The 21,693-nt window shown below is 54.3% G+C and overlaps 1 protein-coding gene and 1 long non-coding RNA gene across 4 annotated transcripts; both read left to right on the top strand.

The window, feature by feature from the left end:
- The first annotated feature begins 1,508 nt into the window (after positions 1 to 1,508).
- On the top strand, positions 1,509 to 7,271 carry LOC124106862 (uncharacterized). Of its 3 annotated transcripts, none has more exons than XR_009224506.1 (3): positions 1,509 to 2,006; positions 5,994 to 6,112; positions 7,135 to 7,271. It is a non-coding gene; the product is annotated as an uncharacterized LOC124106862 (long non-coding RNA). The 3 variants fall into 3 exon arrangements; XR_009224379.1 differs by lacking the exon at positions 1,509 to 2,006 and adding an exon at positions 4,877 to 4,897; XR_009224409.1 differs by lacking the exon at positions 1,509 to 2,006 and adding an exon at positions 4,877 to 4,893.
- Positions 7,272 to 7,750: 479 nt separating this feature from the next.
- On the top strand, positions 7,751 to 12,337 carry LOC124107561 (uncharacterized). The gene is made up of 3 exons (XM_058570782.1): positions 7,751 to 9,219; positions 9,431 to 10,969; positions 11,824 to 12,337. Exon 1 carries the CDS (start codon positions 7,998 to 8,000, stop codon positions 9,108 to 9,110), a length of 1,113 nt encoding a protein of 370 aa, XP_058426765.1. The 5' UTR covers positions 7,751 to 7,997; the 3' UTR covers positions 9,111 to 9,219; positions 9,431 to 10,969; positions 11,824 to 12,337.
- The last annotated feature ends 9,356 nt before the right edge of the window (positions 12,338 to 21,693 follow it).

The following is a 21,693-nucleotide window of genomic DNA, read 5'->3' on the forward strand; positions in this document are numbered from 1 at the left end:
AGGCAGGGGTCCTTCTCTGGCCTGCATCCATCCACCCATCCTGGGGTCCTCCTGCTCCTTCTAGTTGAGGTCTCGGTGTGCCTCCTGGAGGGGACCGCATGCTCCCACGGCCACTCCTGGGCCCACCTCTGTTGGGACCCTGCCTTCCAGGTGGCAGAATCCCACACAGCATCTCCCTGCCTGAGGCCCAGGGAGCCTGAGCTCCACCGGAGCCCTCCGCACAGTCGCTGTGGGGCCGGGGACCGGTGGTGCAGAACCGGGTGGTAGAGGAAGGGGCTGCTCTCGGCCTCAGCTCCTCTAGACCTTGGCTTTGGGCTCAGGAAGTCGGAGGGCACAGTTTTGTTCTCCCCTGTGGAAGCTGGAGGGAGATGAAGGGCCCAGTGAGGCTCACCAGGGGAGTTTGACCACAGAGCCCTGTCCCCAGCCCTTTTTAAAACTATTTAGAGACAGGGCCTCGCTAAGTTGCTGAAGCTGGCCTCCACCTTGTGATCCTCCTGCCTCAGCCTCCTGAGCTGCTGGGATGACAGGCGTGGGCCACTGCACCCAGCCTGAGTCCTGCTTTTATGTATGTAATGGATGATGCAGTAACTTAAATAATGATGATAATAATAATAGAAGGGAGATCCATCAAGTAGAGCAAGTGGATCAGGGGAGGGAGGAGGAGGAGGAGAGGGAAGGTTCTAGATGAAGCAAATTATGCCACATGCATGTACAGCTGTGGCAAAGGGAGTCCCAGCGTGAACTATAATTATAAAGCACCAGTTAAGAATTTTTTTTAAAGATCTTTATTAGTTATCGATGGACCTTTATTTATTTGTTTCTGTGTGGTGCTGAGAATCGACCCCAGTGCCTCACACACGCTGGGCAAGTGCTCTGCCCCTGAGCCACCGCCCAGTCCCCTCCGCCACCTTCTCTCTCTAAAGACAGCCTGGCAGGTGCCTGGGAGGAAGGAGGTCGGGCTGCCTGGGGCCAGCTCTGTGGGGACCCCATGTCCGCAAAAGTTAGGGTGAGTAGTGCTGCTGCTATTGAACAGGGCCCACAAGAGAAGGCCGGTGGCACAGGTGACGTCAGGGAGTCAGAGTCCTGCCCACAGGGGCCAGCAGTTTCTAGTTTCATCTCCCTGACTAACACCTGAACTCCACCAAGACAGGAGCTCTGCCCCGTCCTGTCTCTGCATGTGCTGAATGGCACAGGGACACCGCTCAGGGGACACCCGAATCCAAAACGAGTTAGAGAGCTTATTGCCCGGCCAGGGACACTTCTGCCACGCACAGTGGCCTCTCCCAGAAGCGCGCCAGGCTGTCTGTGGTCCTGTGGTAAGGAAGAAAACCACATCCTATGGAATCTGCGAATTGCATGGAATTTGTATTTTATTTAGAGACAGGGTCTCACCGAGTAGCTTAGGGCCTTGCTGAGTTGCTGAGGCTGGCCTCCAACTTGGGATCCTCCTGCCTCAGCCTCCTGATCCACTGGGATTGTTTTCCAGGGTCCAGGGTTCAAGGGCTCAGAAAAGCAGTGAGCACAGCAAGTCGGACCCCACATCCTGGGTCCAAGTATGTTTGCAGATGGATGAATCAGAGAAAAACAAAATTTTTTTAAATGTTTGTTTCTTAGTTTTAGGTGGACACAATAACTTCATTTGACATTTTTGTGGTGCTGAGGATCGAACCCAGTGCCCCCTGCATGTAGGCAAGCTCTCTGCCACTGAGCCACAACTCCAGCCACAAATTTTTAATAATTCTTAAAAACAAAGATGGAGTCACTATGGCTCTACTTACTATTTTACTAATCCATAGTTTTTAATCTATAATCAATAACTTATCAATTGTGTTGATTGATCCAGACCATAACAGAATGAGTGCACCACATGCCTGGAGTCCGGGGGACAGAGGTTTGTATTTGTCTGCTAAAGTCTTACATTTCATATTTCAGCTTGTGAGGTCCATTTTGAAAACACCAAAGTCCCCGTGGAAAATGTCCTTGGAGAAATTGGAGGTGGCTTTACGGTGAGTAGCTGGCTGAGCCGCACGTGGTGGTCCCACTTTCTATCTGTCCCTGCTCCTAGCAGACTGGACTATGCTTGACCTGTGACTGGGTGTAACTCTCTGGCATGTCAGCAACATGAATCAACCTGGGCACGGTGGCGCACATCTGTCATCCCAGCAGCTCAGGAGGCTGAGGCAGGAGGATCGCAAGGTGGAGGCCAGCCTCAGCCACTTAGTGAGGCCCTAAGCAACTCAGTGAGACCCTGTCTCTAAATAGAATATAAAAAGGGCTGGGGACGGGGCTCAGGGGTTAAGTGACTCTGGGTTCAATCCCTGGGACCAAAAAAAAAAAAAACAAAAAACAAAATGGGTGACCAGTCAAACCCAGATAAAGGAGTCTTTGCTTAGCCCTGGACGTCCTTCCTCACAAGGCCTCCCTTATCCTGAGAAAGGGAAGTGACTCCTGTCCCCACTGAGCTCCAGAGAAGCTAACACACAGCCCTTAATCTGGAGTCCCAGCCTGAGTGTTTGGATTTCTTCTCTTATTAAGAAACAATTCTCATGACCTCAAATTGGCCACTGTAAGACACATGTCTGTTGTCTTCAGCGTACTCACAACGCTGCGCAGCCGTCCCCTCTGACTGCAGGACACCAGAGTGATGTCACCCAGAGTGATGCCATGTCTTGGGCCCCACCTTTCCCCTGTGCTCTGGGAACTACCTCTTGACTGTGCGCTTCAGGGCATCTGTCAGTTCTGAATGTTTCCTAGAAGTGGAATCACACAGTAGGGGGTGTTTTTTTGAGCGGTCCCAGGGATTGAATCCAGGGGCCCCCGACCCCTGAGCCCCATCCCAACTCTATTCTGTATTTTATCGAGAGACAGGGTCTCGCTGAGTTGCTCAGGGCCTCGCTTTTGCTGAGGCTGGCCTCCAACTTGGGATCCTCCTGCCTCAGCCTCCTAAGCCACTGGGATTGTTGTCAAAAGCTGGGTCCTTGTTGCTGATGCCAATCCAATAATGAAGACCCATCCTGTGGGTGTCGAGTGGGATCTCAGTGGGGTTAAGTTTTCATTGTCTTCATGACCGGTTCTGCTCAGCGTCTTTCTGCGGGCTCACAGCCGTCTCTATGTGGTCTTCTCATTTCTGTTCTAAAAATTAGTGACCCGTGACAGCAGGTAAATGGAGCATGATGTCTCATTCCTCTGGGTGTCCATGATGTAGGCTCACATTGGTCATGTAGTCATGTAGCCACAGAAGGTGACGATGTCCAATTCATTCTGCTCTCCTTTCTACCCCCAGATCCCCTCCCCTCCCTTCACTCCCCTCCACCTGACCCAGAGCACCTCTCTTCTTCCCTAATGCCCCCCACCTTATTGTGAATCAGCAACCACATATCAAAGGAAACATTCACCCCTGTTTTTGGGGGGATTGGCTTATTTTGCTTAGCAAGATAGTCTACAGGTCCATCCATTTTCCAGCAAATTCCACCATTTCATTCTTCTTTAAGGCTGCATAATATTCCACTGTGTATCCAGACCACACTTTCTTTATCTGTAGCTAGTCTTTGAAGAAATATCTCTTCAAATCCTTTGCCCTTTTCTTTTCCATTCCACCCGATTCTATTCAAGGTGCTGGGGCCTGAGCCCAGGGCCTCACCTAAGCAGGCTCTACCACTTAGCTCTACCCCAGCCCCCTGCACTCACTGCCTGCTGTCACGAGAATCAGGTTCCTGACAGAGGAGTGTGCTCAGGGATCACAGGACAGAGACGAGAAAGATGGCAGTGTGGGTGGTCACTCACACAGCCCAGGTGAAAGCCTGGGATGCCCACTCCCAGAGTTGCCTGCCTTCACAGTGTCATTGCGTTCTAGATCTTGAAGTCGCGCATGTCACTTACGTAGTTTGTGTGTCGCATATTACAGCCTGTGTATTCCACTCATCCGTGAGTCATGACAATCTTTTTTTTGGGTACGTGGATGGGATCCTTGTGCTGCACAGTGTTTCCACACTCTGATGTTGTCACATTCCTGATAAGACTGTCCTTATTTTTATTTTTTTTTATTTTTTTGGGGAAGGGTACCAGGGATTGAACTCAGGAGCCCTCGACCCCTGAGCCCCGTCCTCAGAACTTTTTATATTTTATTTAGAGATAGGGTCTCGCTGAGTTGCTTAGGGGCTTGTTAAGTCGCTGAGGCTGGCCTCCACCTTGCAATCCTCCTGCCTCAGCCTCCTGAGCTGCTGGTGTGCCCCCGCCATGGCCTCCTCCTATGTTTACAGCTATGTTCTTCAGTCCGTTTTTGAACAGCCCCTCCCTGTCACTTGGCTGCTGCTTCTATTGATATAACCTTTTGACCACCCAAGAGGAAAGAGCCCTCCCAGCAGCTGCTCACGTCACCTGGCCTTCGGTCACACTGAGACCTCTGGATTCACTGGAGTGTGCCATTCCGTTTCATGTTCAGGCTGAGGGCAGTAAGCACACTAGTAACCCAGAAAAATGTTAGAAGTCTCTTTTCCTCTGCATATTAAAGCAATCGTTTTTCACCAGTCGCCATGGCAATTTTTGTTTTTAAATCATAGTGCTGGGGCCAGGCGCGGTGGCGCAGCCTGTCATCCCAGCTACTCGGGATGCTGAGGCAGGAGGATCTCAAGGTGGAGGCCAGCCTCAGCAAAAATGAGACCTTCAGCAACTCAGCGAGACCCTGTCTCTAAATAAAGTACAAAATCGGGCTGGGGACGGGGCTCAGGGGTTGAGAGCCCCCCCCCCGCCATAAAAAGAAGAACCCTCTTTGGGAAACAGGTTGGAGTGGTCTGTCCCCTCCTCCCTCACTGCCTGCTCCCACCGGGTGGCCATGAACATCCTCAACAGCGGGCGCTTCAGCGTGGGCAGCGTGGTGGCTCAAGAAACTGATTGGTAGGTAAGTCAGGGCCGGGACCCTTGGTGGCACTGTCTGGTCCTGCTTTCCCCACTCTGGCCTAGGAGCCTCCGCGTTCCCCGTGTCCCTCTTCTTCTGTTGGCCAGCGACCTGCCTGGGCCCATGAGTCTGTACCTATGTGGACACCTGGAGACCACCTTGCCCGGGCAGGCCTCCACATACCCCTGGAGCATCAGGGGACTCAAGACAGGGCCTCACTCAGTGGCTGAGGCTGGGCTCAAACCTGCCATCCTCCTGCCTCAGCCTCCTGAGTCACTGGGACACAGATGGGTGCCCTCAGCCCTGCTCAGTGGGAGCTTTCAGAGAACAGGCTTCGGGCGGGGCTGTCTGGCTGGGAGCTGGCTTGTCACTCCACTGTCCCTAGAACCCCCCTATTCACAGCCACACCCCTTGGGCCCGGGCCCAGGTTTCAAGCCAGGCTCTCTTGCTTTAGTCACAAGCACCTGTGGTGGCAGTGGGCCCCTCCCACAGAGTGGGGTGCTCAGTGGACCTGGCTTTGGCTGGGCACCCCCTGCCTACCCCCTGGTTACCTCATCACAGCCACTCGGGGGAGGCAGAGTTGGGTGGGGCCTGGCCAGGCTCCCACAAGAGCAGTGCCAGGACTAAAACCCATGTTGGTCCCCTGTGCCCACTGTCTACAGACCCAGGAGGAGCAGTCTCCTGCCTCTGACCCAGATGCTAGAAGTGGGGCTCTGACTTTTGGGGCATCTGGTGTCAGCCAATTCGATTCTTTTATTATTTATTTTTTGGTGGGGGGGTGCCAGGGATGGAACCCAGGGTCACTCAACCTCTGAGCCCCATCCCCAGCCCTTTTTATATCTTATTTAGAGCCAGGGTCTTGCTGAGTTGCTCAGGGCCTCACTATGTGGCTGAGGCTGGCCTCCACCTTACGATCCTCCTGCCTCAGCCTCCCAAGCTACTGGGATGACAGGTGCGTGCCAGTGCACCTAGCTCAGATGGCATTTTTTTTTTGTGGTGCTGAGGATGGAACCTAGGGCCTCGCACATGCTAGGCCAGCACCCTGCGCCCCAGCCCACCCTCAGATTGCTTCCTGATTGTGTCTTTCTGAACCTTCCAGGAGAATTCGCCCTGATGGCTCAGAAGGCTTACGTCATGGAAAGCATGGCCTACCTCACGGTGGGCATGCTCAACCAGCCCGAGCTACCTGACTGCTCCGTGGAGGCAGCCATGGTGAAGGTAACCCTGTCACGGCCCAGAGCTGGCACGAGAGCTACCGAGGGCGGCCCCTTCCCTGCACCCCACAGTGTCGCCCCCACTTCCGGTCTCTCTGTAGTCTATAGGTCAGCTCGTCCTTGGTCCAGCCCTGATGCTGTGGCCCTGTGGGAAGCTCTCCAGGGGTAAGGAGGGCAGCCCTAGGGTGCGGCTGGAGCTGCAGCAAACAGTGTCCCAGGGTGCTGACCTCTGTCTGGCCCTTGGTGGCCTGGAGCCACAGGAGCCAGCACAGCTGTCATGACCTCACATGAGGGTACATAAAACAGCAGCCGGGCTCTCCTGAGAAGGGCGTCTTTTATTTTGAGCTCATGGGCTTCTTGGTGGTATCAGAATGTTTTTTCTGGAATGTTCGATAAGGTAGATCCCAGAGTTTCCCGATGCTTTTGTTTGGAGAGTGTCATTTTTAGCTATAATAAACAAGATGGCAGATGGCAAGCAGGCTGGGTGGGTGGCCCAGCAGGTACAAGGCCCTGGTCTCTGAAATTAATTGAACTCTTCTTTAGGGTGTAGGGGGGGGGGTCCTGGGGATTGAACCAACTGAGCCCCATCCCCAGCCCTTTTTCTATTTTATTTAGAGACAGGGTCTCGCTGAGTTGCTTAGGGCCTAAGTGGCTGTGGCTGGCATCCACGTTGTGATCCTCCTGCCTCAGCCTCCTGAGTGCTGAGATTATAGGCGTGTGACCCAGCACCTGGCCCTGTGTGGTTCTTGAAAGCCCAGGAGGCGACCAGGAGGGGAAGGGGTGGAGGAAGGCTGTAGAGGGATGTGAGGTCCTGGAGGGAGCTGGTCACTGTGTCCCAGGACTTGCCGAAGGCCTTGCCTATGGTCACCTGGTGACTTCTTCCTGGGGTTAGTCTCGTCCTCAAGTCCCAGTTCTGCCAACAGAGCCTCCCAGCCCTCCCCAGCCACAGCTCCCCCAGGCCCACGTCCTCGTGGAGGGACTTGGCCCCAAGAGCCCCTGTGCTGATCTCACCCTGGTCTGTCGCAGGTGTTCAGCTCCGAGAGTGCCTGGCAATGCGTCAGCGAGGTGCTGCAGATCCTGGGGGGCTTGGGGTACATGAAGGACTACCCCTATGAGTGCATGCTGCGTGACGCCTGCATCCTCCTCATCTTCGAGGTGAGACCCGTCCAGCTGTGTCTCCGGGAGCCCTGCTTGCACCCCCTCCCCCCTTGCTGCCTCCTTGGACCTGGGAAGTGCTACCGAGGGCCCAGCCACAGCCACAGGGCCCAGGACAGGTCGTGGCCTCCTGTGGAACCTCCTAGCTCCGCGTGGCCCAGGGTAGAGGCTGGGGGAGGCCGAGCAGCCGGCTCAGGCCTGAGCCCAGGGTCCCTTGGGACCTCTTTGTGGGTCTTCGCCAAGCTCCCTCCAACACATGGTGTGGGACAGACACTTTGTGGAGACCTGGGCTCCGGTCCCAGCTCTAGGGTCAGCTTAGTGACCACCAGACAGGGCCAGGCCAGAGTCAACCTCGGTGCCCCCGGATGCCCGAGGAGGGTGTGTGGTCCCTGTGCAGTGCAAGACGTGTCCTCCTGGCGAGCTGGGTCCTGTGAAGCAGGTACCCTTGGCCCTTGGGGACAAGGTGGCCTTATGAGGGTTAGAGAGGGGTAGTTTGGGCCAAGAAACAGGGAAATAGAACGTGCCAGGCCCACCCAGGACCTTTAGGGCGAGCCCGGGTGGTGGAGAGAGCAAGAGAGAGCAAGGAGATCTTTCTAGAAGCATCAGCCACACCTCCCCCCGTGGCCTGGCTCAGATGGTGACGTTGGGAAAGGGGTCAGGGACAGGGGGGATGTGATAACTGAGGTAAAAAAGGAGACCCTTCTGATGACCAAGGTCTGGCGCTGTTGAGGGTCATGGGTGGGAGGATCCAGGGACTCTCCCAGGGCCAAGGATACCCCAGGCCAGGGCTGTGCCCGCCAGGAGGGACCCTGGCACAAAGGTGGCACCCAGCCATCAGCAGCCTCCCTGAGGAGTCTGGCCTCAGCCCAGAGCCAGCGGACTTGTGTCCCTTGTGTCCAGTTCTTCCTGTGCCCCCAGCACTGGGGAGAGCGGGGGTATTTTGGTCACGGAGTCTGGTGACCCTGCGAGGCTGGCCAGGGGAGGCGCTGGTCCTCTGGAGAGGTCATGCCAACTGTCTGCCATGGGCACCTCCCTGTGCACCTGCCTCCTGTCCCTTGCTCGGGGTGCCAGTGAGGTGGAAGCCACTGCTGCGGGCGGTGGGCGCTGCCTGGCCTGCCAACCCCGGAGCCCTGCTGGGCCACCTCCTGGCACAGCTGGTGACCTCCATCCTGCTGACCACAGGGGACCAACGAGATTCTCCGGATGTTCATCACCCTGACGGGCATGCAGCATGCTGGCCACATCCTGACCGCAAGGATCCAGTAGGTGACATTCCCATGGTGGCTTCTAGGGCCCTGCCTGGCCAGCAGAGAGCAGAGGGAAGGGCTGCCCGGTTCTGGGACAGCCTTGCGGGACCAAGGAAGCCGGGCCGGGGCCGGTCCTCCAGTCGGGGGACACAGGCCTGCCCTAGGGTCACACAGCCCTCGGTCCCCAAGCACCATCCGCCTCCAACAGGCAGCCCCGTCACCACCCCGGGGGTGGCCAACATTTCAAAAATTGAGGAGAGAGTCTGTTCTCAAAGCCAGCAAGAGGCCAGTTCCTCTGCTGTCACCTTTCCTGCCCCATCTTGCCCTGGTCCCAGGTGGCAGCCTTTAGAGTCCTATGAAGCCCGAGTCCAGGCTGCAGATAGCACTTGGCAGCCTCCTTCACTGGGGGACCTCCTCGGAGTAGATGCCACAGGCACAGGCCCCATGAGGGGCCCAGCTGCCCTCTGCAGGCCCAGAGTCACCCTGGGCCCAGGAGGCCTTCATGTCTTGCTGGGGTGGGCGACAGGGCCCTGGGGTGCGTGGGGGGCTCTGTTGGTGCCAGCAGGAGCCAGTGTCAGGGCTCAAGTCCTAGGACCCTGAACTCCCTGCAGTGAACTTAAAGGTTGGCCGGAGGATTCGGGACTCTCTGGGCCGAACCGTGGACCTGGGGCTGACGGGCAACCTTGGAGTGGTCCACCCCAGCCTTGGGGTGAGTAGGCCCAGCAAGTGGATCCACCATGGGGATGCCTAGCCACAGGGTCCCATGTGGAGGGTGCACTAGGCTCTGGGTTCCTGCAGGGGAGGAGGTTCCTGCTAGTGCCCCGTGGGACCCAGAGTGCTGGGCTGTGTGCTGTCACATGGGACAGGACTGGGCCCAGTGGGGAATGGGCGCCCAGCCTTGCCCTGTCCTGTGGCCACAGGAGAGTGCCAACAAACTCGAGGAGAATGTGTACTACTTTGGCCGTGCCATGGAGAATCTGCTGCTTCGGTTTGGAAAAAGGTGTGCAGGCCCTGCCGACCAGGGACACAGCCAGCCAGGTGGCCAGCGGCCACCTTTGGGACTATGCCTGGGACAGACACCTTGGTCACTCTGAACAGGGGCAGTCAGCTGGCTTCGCCTGCACCTGGGAATGCCTGCTGGGTGTGTTTTCTCAGGGCACCTTCTAGATGGAGACAGGCCCCCTGGAATGAGGGGAGGGGACAGGCTGTCTGCCTGGCCTGAGTCCACAGGGTGACCCCCACGTGCTCCTGAAGGTGACCTGAGCACACCGAGCCCTGGGACCTGGGCTTGCCTTACACCTGCCCAAGTGCAGACAGGACAAAGAGAAGGGAAAACCAGGCCGGGCGGGTGGCCCACGCCTGTCATCCCAGCGTCTCAGGAGGCTGAGGCAGGAGGATCGCAAGGTGGAGGCCAGCTTCAGCAACTTATCGATGCCCTGAGCAACTCAGCGAGACCCTGTATCTAAATAAAATATAAAAGGGGCTGGGGACAGGGCTCAGGGTCAAGTGTCCCTGTGTTAAATCCCTGGGACAAAAAAAAAGAGAGGTGTGTCCGGGGGGCAGGGCCAGGTGACCAGGTGGCTGGTCTCCATGCTGAGCCTCGTCCGCAGACTGTCCTGGAGGAGCAGCTGGTGCTGAAGCGGGTGGCCAACGTCCTCATCAACCTGTACGGCAGGATGGCCGTGCTGTCTCAGGCCAGCCGCTCCATCCGCATCGGACTCCGGAACCACGACCGCGAGGTGAGCCCACCCTGGCCCCATGCAGCGAGCCAGGCTGGACAGTCCAGCAGCTCGTCTTGGGGACAGAACATGCACAGGTGGCAGCCGCAGGGAGACGTGGGGCTGGGAGTTGTGAGCCAGGCCTTTGGTCCTGCTGCACTTTAATAAAGCTGGTGGCTGGGGAAGCCCAGGCCCGGGTGATGCAGCCCCACCAAGGACTTCTGGGACAGGAGGGCCGGGTGAGCTAGGGCCCATGGCGTGTGCAGGCAGTCACTGGAAGAGGCCAAGGTTCTGAAGCGCACCAGGGTGCCACTCGGGAGGCTGGGCAGGCTTGCCATACTGTGGCCACAGGACAGTCCTTGCCGCCCAGGAAACCGGCCATGTGCCGTCTTTGGTCCCCTACCTGAGAGAAGAAAGGGGCGAAGTGACCGGTCCACCTGCGTGCCACGTGTGCGCTGGCCCAGGGCACAGGCAGAATGGTCAGTGGGGTGGCCGTCCACCTCACGGGAGAGGGAGCACACATCTCAGAGGCTGAGGAGCCCGCGCTAGGGGACAGAGTGGCTAGGGGTCACTGAAGTCCTGAGCCAGGCCTGTGGGCCCGCTGGGCCAAGGGCTGGGTCAGCTCCAGGGCCCTGAGCAGCTGTCCTCTCTGACCCCGGCCCCCACAGATCCTCTTGGCCAACATGTTCTGCACGGAGGCCTACGTCCAGAACCTCTTCAGCCTGTCGCAGCTAGACAAGTGTAAGTGGGGACAGGACGGGTTCCAGGCCTGGTCTGCCCCCATGGCCTCCTGCCATCTAGAGACCGGCTGAGACACACCTGCCACAGTGCCCAGCCCTGTCCTGGCACCTGCCCAGAGGAGGTCACGAGGACATAGCTTTATACAGGCCTCCACCCTTGGAGATGCCCCTTGGTGCCTGCTGCCCTGAGTGCCTGGCCACCTCCCTCCCCCTGGGCCACAGCGTGGAACGTGTCACTCAGGGTCTCCTCCAACCCTCATGGTCCTGTTGGCTGCAGGCTCTGGATCAGCATCAGTGCCGAGCCCAGGTCTGTTGTCGATGGCGAGGACATTGGCCAGTGACATTTAGTGGTCCCTGGTGCTGGGGGCTGGCCAGGCTCACCATAGGGCTGCCATATGTGACAGAAGGTGGATGAAACGGTTTCACCTCCATTTGGCCATTTCCTGATCAGGATCCTCTCCCCACTCCTAGCCCCTTACAGTCTGGGCATTTTAAATAGGATAAGCCAAGTACGGTGGCCCACACCTGTCACCCCAGCAGCTCAGGAGGCTGAGGCAGGAGGATTGCAAGGTGGAGGCCAGCCTCAGCCAAAGCAAGGCCCCAAGCAACTCAGGGAGATCCTGTCTCTCAATAAAATAGAAGTAGGGCTGTGGAGGTGGCTCAGGGGTCAAGGGCCCCTGGGTTCAGTCCCCAGTACCAAAAAAAGAGACTGGGAGGAGCCCTTTTTAATTCAGCATGAAGCCTCTCCCCCTCCCCTGAGCTGCACAGTGGGGGGTTGAGAACACCGCCCCCCAGCCCTGTTTGTGTCATCACAGGGCAGAAGGAGGGTCACCCCGTCCCTCTCTTCCCTCCCAGATGCTCCAGAGAACTTGGATGAGCAAATTAAGAAAGTGTCCAGGGAGATCCTTGAGAAGCGGACCTACATCTGCGCCCACCCTCTGGAGAGAACGTCCTGACGCTAGGACAGTGTCCCTGCCCCCGGGCCTCAGCTGACACTAGACAACCCTCTTTTCAGAAGGTGGAGAACTGCAGGAAGTCACAAGTCCCACCCTCTGTCCCCGTGTGCACCCGCTGGTGTGGACTGCAGGTCCTGCAGGAGGCTACACCGCAGCTCCTGAGCAAAGACGCAGGGAAGAGAATCGCTGTCACCAGTGTCGCCATTGTGCTGGTGGTTGGGGACATGCTGGTGGCAGGAAGCTGGCGGACATCTGAGGCTCGGGCAGCCATTGCTACCAAGCCACAGGGTCAAGCAACAGCTGGGAAACAGTGCCCTTGTCACCTCCAAGTAGGAGGCAGATGCCCTCACAGCACGTGCTGGGAAGTGTTCAACAGAAAGGAATATAAAATATCACAGTCTGTGTCCCCTCTGGCCTTGAGTCACCTCGTTCTTCAGAGCCAGCCTTTAAGGGACACCAGCATGATCCTGAGAGCCACCCTTTGACAGTGGCTTTTTGAGCCCTTTGTCCTCACTCACCCCAATAGAAGAGGGCCCCAAACACCAGAGGTCAGGGCCTGGTCCCTGACCTCAGGGCTCCACAAGTGTCCCTTCTCTTGGGTCCTTCTGGTGGCCGCAGCGGGACCTCATGCCCATGCAGGGCTTCTCAGTGTCTTTGCAAGGACCAGCCTCCCTTCCTGAAGAGGGTAAGGGGCGTCTGTAGGTGGCCTCAACAGGCCTCTGTGTTTCTCTCGGCCACCATCTGGTAGCATCTGCAAGCCATGAGGGGTCCCATGCTTCACCTGGTGGGCTTTAAGCTCCTGTCACCCCTGGGTGACTTGGGGCTCCAAGTCCCCCTGTGCTGTGAGGGTGGTTGGTCCCCAAGAAGAGTGGAAATGCAGAGAACCCAGGGCTCCGTGGGCCAAGCTAGGGCGTTCTTCCGGTTTGGGTGACTAAAAGTCTTGTGACTTTGGTACCAGGGATTAAACTCAAGGTCACTTAACCCCTGAGCCCTGTCCCCAGCTGTTTTTATGTTTTATTTAGAGACAGGGTCTCACTGAGTTGCTCAGGGCCTTGCCAAATTGCTGAGGCTGGCCTTCACCTTGCAATCCTCCTGCCTCAGCCTCCCAAACCACTGGGATTACAAGCGTGCCCCACTGCACTCTGCTGAAACCTAAATTTCTTGTTCAGTTTTGTTTTCCTAGCTTGTGTTTAGTGATGGCAAAGAGACCTTGGGCACAAAACGGAGAGTGCACAGTGCCAGGGACAGGAGGCTGCACAGAGTTCCTTTGAACAGGAGAAACTTGGAAAGGGCCATAGACACTACACCACTGCTGGGCCCTGAGGGCTCCTGTTGGTGGCGCCAGTTCTCTGCTCACCCCGTGGGGCTTCAGAGGCATAGCCACAGTCTAGGTCCCCCTTTTCACTTCACAGGTTGTGATGTTTCTTGAACTTGATGCAGCGGAGGACAGGCCACTCCAGCCTCCTTTTCTCAGTCGTCCTTTTTACCTGGGAAGGCTGGCCGTGGAGTCCCGCTGACAGGCCTTGTGTTCCCACACTGGCCGGCTCTCCTCTTCTCCAAACTCCGAAGGCCCAGGGCTTACCTGGGAGGGAAGGAGCCAAGTCCAGGCACCAGGACACAGTGGCCTTCCTTCCGAGTCACTGGGACCTGCTCTTCCTGCTCAGAGCTCTTGTGTTGAGCTAGCTCCCCAGAGGAATTTTTTCTGGCCAACTTGTGGCTCGATAAACTCATCTCTCCCTCCTAAAACAAACTTCTGTCTCTGCAAACCAACAAATTTGGGTTCTATGTTTCAGTGATGCCTTTCAATGATGATGAGGCCACTCTTCCAAAACAGGGAGGCCAGGCATGGGGAGGGCAGGCCTGTCATCCCAGTGGCTCTGGAGGCTGAGGCAGGAGGATCGCAAGGTGGAGGCCAGCCTCAGCAAAAGTGAGGCCCTGAACAACTCAGTGAGACCCTGTCTTTAAATAAAACACAAAGTAGGGTTGGGGATGGGGCTCCATGGTAGAGGGCCTCTGAGCTCAATCCCTGGCACAACCCCCCCCCCCGAAAAAAATCCAGAAACGAGATGAAGGAATTGGGGGGACTGGTGGGGTGATTCCCCTGCTCTTTCCCTCTCTTCCCCACAGAGGGAGGTCCAGCAGCATCTTGGAGCTGGGAGGACACTGGAAAGCAGGGGGGCTTTACCTCACATTGGGTGTCACACCTGGGGCTGGAATCCACAGCTGAGTTCCAGCCCTTGGGACAGCCCAAGACCCTTCTGTACCAGGAGACCTAGCCTGGGAACTCTAGGTGGACACCTGGAACCAAACAGATGGTGCTCAAGATGCGACCAAGGGCCAGGGTCCCCCCCTCCAGCCTACCAGCTGGGCAAGGTCTCCCTAGTTACCTGCAACAGGCTTCCAGGTCGGAGGAGGGGGCACCTCCAGGAAAGGCGGTGGCTTCTTGTACAGCTCAAAGTCCAGGTGGCGCCGGTCCCAGCTCCACTGGCCCCGATGCAACATGGGGTACAGCAGGTGATCGAGCACCTCATGTTCCTGCCACTCCTGAGTCGGGGGCAGGGACAAGGAGGTTCAGAGGAAGGAGGCCCCTCTGGAGATGATGGTAGAAGCCATCTGGAGGCCCACCTACAGCCATGCTCCTCTCACAAACCTCATGGAACTCTCCGATGGCTGGCAGTGGGAAATCCTGATGGAGGATGTCACCATGGAGACCTGTCACTTGGAATCCAGTGACCCTGAGCCAGGCCTGGCGGGATTTCTCCTGGGCTTTCTTCTCTTCCTGTGAGTCCTGAGGCTCCACAATGGCAGACAGGTAGTTCTGTGAGTATGTGAACCTCCTCCCTGGCTCCTAGGAAAGAGAGGCAGGCAGGCTGAGGAGAAGAGTCACGCCATCTTGGATGTGGCAGAGGCAGGCGGGCTGGAGAGAAGACCCACGTCATCTTGGATGTGGCAGAGGCAGGCGGGCTGGAGAGAGGACTCGGGTGCCATCTTGGATGTGGCTGAGTGGCCATTAGGAATCCCAGTGGGCACTGGAAACAGCTAAGGGTACGACAGCTCCTGACCCCGTAGAGGCCATATTTACTGTCCCCTTTAACGTATGAAACTGCTACCTACACATAGTGGGTGCTGAGACCTGAACCAACGCATTTCCTTCCAGGTGACAACCGCCTTCCATAAATGGTCACACCAAAGCCCTCACCAGAGCCAAGGAACCTACAGTGGTTCTCAGCCATGGATCGGAGCATGTGCTGAGCATTCACATCTAGTGTGACACCAAATTCTCCCAGCACCTGACCCCATTTCTTGTTCCACTAACTGGCTTTTGTCTGCACACCTAGGTCGCCCGCTGACCTGTGGTCAGAAAGGAAAGGGTCAGGGGATTAGCCAACCGCCATTGTCTCACTGGGGACTGTCACACACCTTGGCCAGTCTCTTGATACAGTTCCTTCTTGGCAAGCACAGTGGAGTTGAAGGTCATGACACTGTAGTTGTGGACACCCTTGTCCAGGGCAGTTGAGATCCACATCATCTTGGCCTTGGGGACAGGAGGGGAAGAAAAAACACTTTTAAAGAATTTTGGGGGTGTAAATCCAGGGGTGCTTAACCCCTGAGCCCCATCCCCAGCCCTTTTTTTATATTTTATTGAGAGACAGGGTCTCACTGAGTTGCTTAGCACCTTGCTCAGTGGCTGAGGCTGGCCTCCACCTTGCGATCCTCCTGCCTCAGCCTCCTGAGCTGCTGGGATGACAGGCGTGCACCACTGTGCCTGGCTTTAAAGGATTTTATTTTTAAGCCCCACCTAGAGGTGGGGAGCTCTAAAAGAAATGGTTTATTTAGCTGAAAGGAGAAACAAATCAGGAAGGCATCAGACTTCTCCGCAGCCCTTGATTCTAGAAAGCGGTGGAGTTTGGGGTGGATAGAGGAGTGGGGATGTGCACCCATAAACAGTACACCTGTGGTCCAAGTGACAGAAAAAAAGGCAGACCTTATACCTGCAACAAATGGGAACCATTCTTACCCTTATGAAAGGAAAATCACAAAGTAAAGCAAAGGATAAAATAGATAAAAAGATAAAATAGACTCCAAAAATCTGGAGCAATAAAGACGGGAATAAAATTCATAGTTGAGCAGGAGAAAGGTAGGACTCATAGGGTGAATGGAATAAGGAGCTCAGAAAATCCATCCTCCTGAGAGCTCAGTCTTTGCACCAAGGATGTGGCTCAATGGCGGATCACTTACCCAGGAAACCCTGGGCTCCATCCCAGCCCTGAAAGAAGAAAAAAGAAAACAATGAAAAAACTGTCAAAAGCAAGCACTGGAAACTGAACAAAGACGTACAACAAACTGAGATGTGTTCATTCATAAAGATATACTTAAAAAACAACCAAAAAGGCCAGGTGCATTGCACACACCTGAAATTTCAGTGACTCAGGAGGCTGAGACAGGAGGATCACAAGGTGGAGGCCAGCCTCAGTAATTTAGAGAGGCCCTAAGCAACTCAGCAAGACTCTTGTCTCTAAATAAAATATTAACAATAACAAAAACAGGGGCTGGGTATGTGGCTCAGGGGTTAAGATCCTCTGGGTACACTCTCCAGTATCCCCCCCACCAAAAAAAAAATCCAATTGAAAAATGGGCAAATGATCTGAATGGATACTTTTTTAAAAGAAGAAATGCAACTGGGCATGTGCCTGTCATCCCAGCAACTCAGGAGGCTCAGGCAGGAGGACTGCAAGTTCAGATCAGCCTGTGAAGCTCAGTGAGACCCTGTCTCAAAATTCTTTTAAAAAATTAAAGGTTGAAGATGTAGTTCAGTGATAAAAGCACCCCTGGGTTCAATCCCAGTACTAAATAATAATAATAAAATAAGAAAGAGGAGGAGGAGGAGGTGGTGAAATGGTCAAGAAATATATTAAAACATGGTCAATATCATTAGCCATCAGGGAAATGCACATCAAAACTACAATGAGATGATCATTTCACCCCAATTAGAATGGCTGTTATTTAAAAAAAAATAACAAATGTTCAGATGTGGAGAGAAAGGAACTTGTTCACTGCTATTAGGCGTGTAAATCAAGAATACAACCATAATTATTAATCTGGTTCCTCAGAAAACTAAAAATAGATTTACCATGTGATCCAGCTACCCCACTTCTGGGTATGTCTCCAAAAGAAATGAAATCAGCTCACCAAAGAAGTACCCCCACACCTCATGTCTGTTATGGACCTATTCACAATTACTAAGATAAAGAATCAACCTAGGAACCCACTGACAGGTGAATGGATAAAGAAAAGTGTGTGTGTGTGTATTTATATTATATTTTATTTAGAAACAGGGTCTCACTGAGTTGCTTAGGGCCTCACTAAGTTGCTGAGGCTGGTCTCCCACTTGAGATCCTCCTGCCTCAGCCTCTTGAGTCACTGGGATGAGAGGTGTGTACACACATACACACATTTTCTTATTTTCTTTATCAATTCATTTGTCAGTGGGTACTTAGGCTGATACACACACACACACACACACACACACACACACAAAATGGAATATTACTCAGCCATCAAGAATGAAATCCTGTGATTTGGCAATCAAATTGATGAACCTGGAAGACATCGTGTCAAGTGAAATAAGTGCTAAACATGGACAGACAGGTATAGGGCATGTTCTCCACCATATGTAGAAGTTTAAAAATCAAAATTGACCTGAATGTAAAATAGTGATTGCTAAAGGGGGTGATCAGTGCGTGCCATATGCACATGATGAAATGTCATCACACTGGATCCCATTCTTAGGTACCCCAGTTACATGCCAATCAAATGAATCCTGTCGGGGGGGAGCCGGACAGAACCTCAGGCAAGGACACTGGGGATCATTCAGAAGCCCAGATGTGGCCACACACGAGTTGTTAGAAGGAGATCAAGACTGATCCCTCCCTCCTCTGTGGCTTCCCATCTTGCCATCTGATCCCTCCCTCGTGAAGGTATTACCCCTGTGATACCATCTGCCCTGTGGTGATGTGGCTAAGGAGGCCCTTGGCAGAGGCCAAACTAGTGGGGCCATCCAGATTAGACTTTCCTCCTCCAAAATTAATCTAACTGAACCTATTTCCTTTATATGTTTCCCAGCCTCCAGTGATTTGTTATAGCAACAGAAAACAGATTAATACAGATGACCCAATTTCAAAAGGTTACAGGATACAAGATGAATAATAAAATTTCATTATATTTCTATATTCTAGTGACACAAAAAATTTTAAAACTCAATATATAACAGTATTATTTTCTCAAAAAGAGGTCTGATACTTATATGCCACAGAAATGGCTGAGGGAGAGAAGACCTAAATCACAGCAGAGATATTCCATATTATCAATGGCAGTCCTCAAACCACTAGGATAGCAATGCTTCCCAAATGGATCTGGAGTCCACACAGTGCCTAGGAAATCCTCATGGACATTTTGTAGAAACTGGCAAGACAATCCTAAAATTTATGTGGAAATCCAAAGGAGCTAAACTAATCAAAGCAGTTGAGAGAGAATAAAATTGGGTTGGGGATATGGCTCGGTGGTTGAAAACCCAACCTAGTTTCACAACAGTGGCTCCGGAGGCTGAAGCAGGAGGATCACAAGTAGGAGGCCAGCTTCAGCCACTTAGCTAAACCCTAAGCAACTCAGGGAGGCCCTGTCTCTAAATAAAATATAAAAAGGGCTGGGGACAGGCCTCAGGGGTTAAGCACCCCTGGGTTCAATCCCCAGAACCAAAAGAAGAATCTCTCCAGCAGGTGGAGACAGCCCTGGTGAGCTGGGAGCCCGGATGTGGAGGGAGGAGGCAGGCCCACCTTGATCAGGTAGTCCTTCTCTCGTCATCAGGAGCATGTTGTTCCGCCACTGCAGGTACTTCTCCTGGTGGGCAAGGATCTTGGAATTGAGGGTGGATACCTGACTTTGGGATTCTTCAATATTGGGGGTGGGCTGAGGGGAGATGATAGGTAGCTTCTGATCCATGAGGTCCTCTTGAGAGATGGGGAGCCCAAACTCTTGGCTCAAGTCTTTGATCATGGTGGACGAAGGTAGCAAGTCTCTGATGATCACCTCCCTGAACTTGGTACTGTGGTAGCAGATGTTGTAGATTCTGGAATGAAGAACACCCCACTCAGCCTCATGGGCCTTGAGAGACGGGGTCAGTCACCCCTATTTTATGGAGGACATAAAACCCAAGAGAGGCTGATTAGCTGGTGCCAGGTCATAAATGAAGTGCTCAGGTCTAGTTTGATCTGCTTGGACTCCTTCCTGGAGAATCCCTTCTTCCCTCTCCATATTTTATATTTTATTTAGAGACAGGGTCTCGCTGAGTTGCTCAGGGCCTCGCTAAGTTGCTGAGGCTGGCCTCCACCTTGCGATCCTCCTGCCTCAGCCTCCTGAGCAGCTGGGATGACAGGTTTGCACTGGCATCCTTCCTCCTTTGACTCCCAAGAATTTATTGGCTACTCGTGCTCTAATATGAATGCTCTTCTTTGATTGTGATCTGTCCTGCTGTGGCTGTGGGGTGTCCCCAGAGCCCCCATGGGAGGCGATGCAGGAAGGTCCAGAGGAGGAGTGAGGGGTTGCGAGGCCTGAACCCTGGCAGGGAATGGCTCCCTGGGGGTCCCCTGGTGGCCCCTGGAGGCAGGTGAGGTGTGGGGGAGGAGGTGGCCCTGGGGCCGTGGCTTGGGGCTCTCTTTGTCCCTGGAGAGTGGAGTCCCTGTTCCCTGGTCCCCATGGGAGCTGCTCCCTCCCCACACTCTTCCTCCATGATGTCCTGCCTCCCCTCGGCTCAGGAGTGGGCTGGGACCTGTGACACCCTGAGCCCCACGTCCACTGTCCCCCTCTGCAGTTGTGCTGGGGGGTCCTTGAGTCACAGCACAGAAAAAGCTGACTGAGCCACAGTCTCATCCATGACCCTCAACAGCCCATGGAGAGCATCCCTAGCAAGATGGCCAGTGGTATACTCAGAATCCTCCTCCACCGGGAATGGTAATATGGCTGTAGCCTGATTTCTGAGCAGATCTCAGAAGACTGGGCCACCAGTCATCCTGCCTTCCCAACCCCCAAAACTCCCCTTTGCCAGGCTCAGTGGCTAATATCTGTAATCCTAGCAATTAGGGAGGCTGAGGCAGGAGGATCGCAAGTTGGAGGCCAGCCTCCGCAATTGAGTAAGGCCCTCAGCAACTTAGCAAGATGCTATCTCTAAATAAAATACAAAAAGGGGCTGAGGCTGGGGCTCAGGGGCTGGGGCTGAGGCTGGGGCAGAGGCTGAGGCTCAGGGGCTGGGGCTGAGGCTGGGGCAGAGGCTGAGGCTCAGGGGCAGAGCAGGCCCCCACCTGGCCAGCTCCTGGAAGGCCTTGTGTGGTATGGCGTTCCGCAGGTAGAGCCCCGGATGCCGCATGAGCAGCGACAGGGGCTTGAAGAGGTGCACGTGGTGCAGGACGGTCTCCAGGTCCGCGTAGAGGCGGTGGCAGATCAGCAGCTGCGAGTTGTAGAGCACTTTGTATTTCCTGAGCTCCAACATGGGGATTCTGAAAGAGAGGGACACCGGCCAGGGGTCACTGGGCACACTGCAGGCTCAGGGTAGGGCCTCTAGTCCAACTCCCAGGACCAGAAAACCAAGCAAACAAAAAGATTTTTCCATCACTTTAGGTACAGGTGACACCCAGTAAAGCAGTGTGGTTATGGAAGATGTCCCCACGGGCCACCGGGGAAGGGATCTAGAAACTCTATTAATTGTTACAACTTGTGAGTCTGTAATTACTTCACAGTTTACAGTTTAGAAGTGTGGACTTAGGTTACACCTGTCATCCCAGTAGCTCCGGAGGCTGAGGCAGGAGGATCGCAAGTGGGAGGCCAGCCTCAGCCACTTAGCGAGGCCCTGAGCAATTCAGATTATTTATTTATGTTTTCATTCATTCACTCATTCACTTTGCAATTCTGAGGGTTGAACCTGGGCCTCCTGCGGGCTAGGCAGCGGCTTTCCCACAGACCTACGACCTCAGTCCTGTTTTATTTTATATGACATTTTATTTTGTCTTTGCTTGTCGAAAACCCATGACAGAAAGAACCCAGGGCCTCTTAACCCCTGAGCCCCATCCCCAGCCCTTTTTATGTTTTATTTAGAGACAGGGTCTCACTGAGTTTCTGAGGGCCTGGCTAAATTGCTGAGGCTGGCCTCCATCTTGCAATCCTCCTGCCTCAGCCTCCTGAGCCACTGGGATGACAGGAGCACACCACCATGCCCAGCATGCTGAACCTGGTAACATTTACGCCTACCCTGTATCCCAGTTCAGGGCCCGTAGGTGTGGTCATTGGTAGGAACTTGTTCTGTGAAGAACTTGTTGGAATCATTCTTTCACCCATTCTTCTGGGATGTTTCGATCATTCTTATTGATTCATAGAACTCTTTATATTTTCAGGCTACTACTATGTTCCACACATTGTAAATAAGTTTTGTTCTCACTTTTCTTACTTTTTTTTTTTAGTACTGGGGATTAAACTCAAGGATACTGTGGCCGGCTGTTGCCCTCACCTATAATCTCAGTGATTTGGGGAGGTAGACATTGGATGCCAAGGCAGGAGGATTGCAAATTGGAGGCTAGCCTCAGCCACTTAGCGAGGCCCTGAGCAACTCAGCGAGATCTTGTCTCTAAATAAAATGCAAAACAGGGGTGGGACGTGGCTCACTGGTGGAGCATCCCTAGGTTCAATCCCTGGTACCAAAAAAAATAGCAATAATAATAAATAA

This window comes from Marmota monax, unplaced genomic scaffold (assembly GCF_021218885.2).
Source record: "Marmota monax isolate L192 unplaced genomic scaffold, Marmota_monax_Labrador192_F-V1.1 WCK01_AAM20220418_F8-fsc01983, whole genome shotgun sequence".
NCBI lineage: Eukaryota > Metazoa > Chordata > Mammalia > Rodentia > Sciuridae > Marmota > Marmota monax.

Excerpts from the sequence above, each read along its gene's own strand:
- LOC124107561 (XM_058570782.1), top strand. The coding sequence starts at position 7,998 with ATGGGTGGGAGGATCCAGGGACTCTCCCAGGGCCAAGGATACCCCAGG.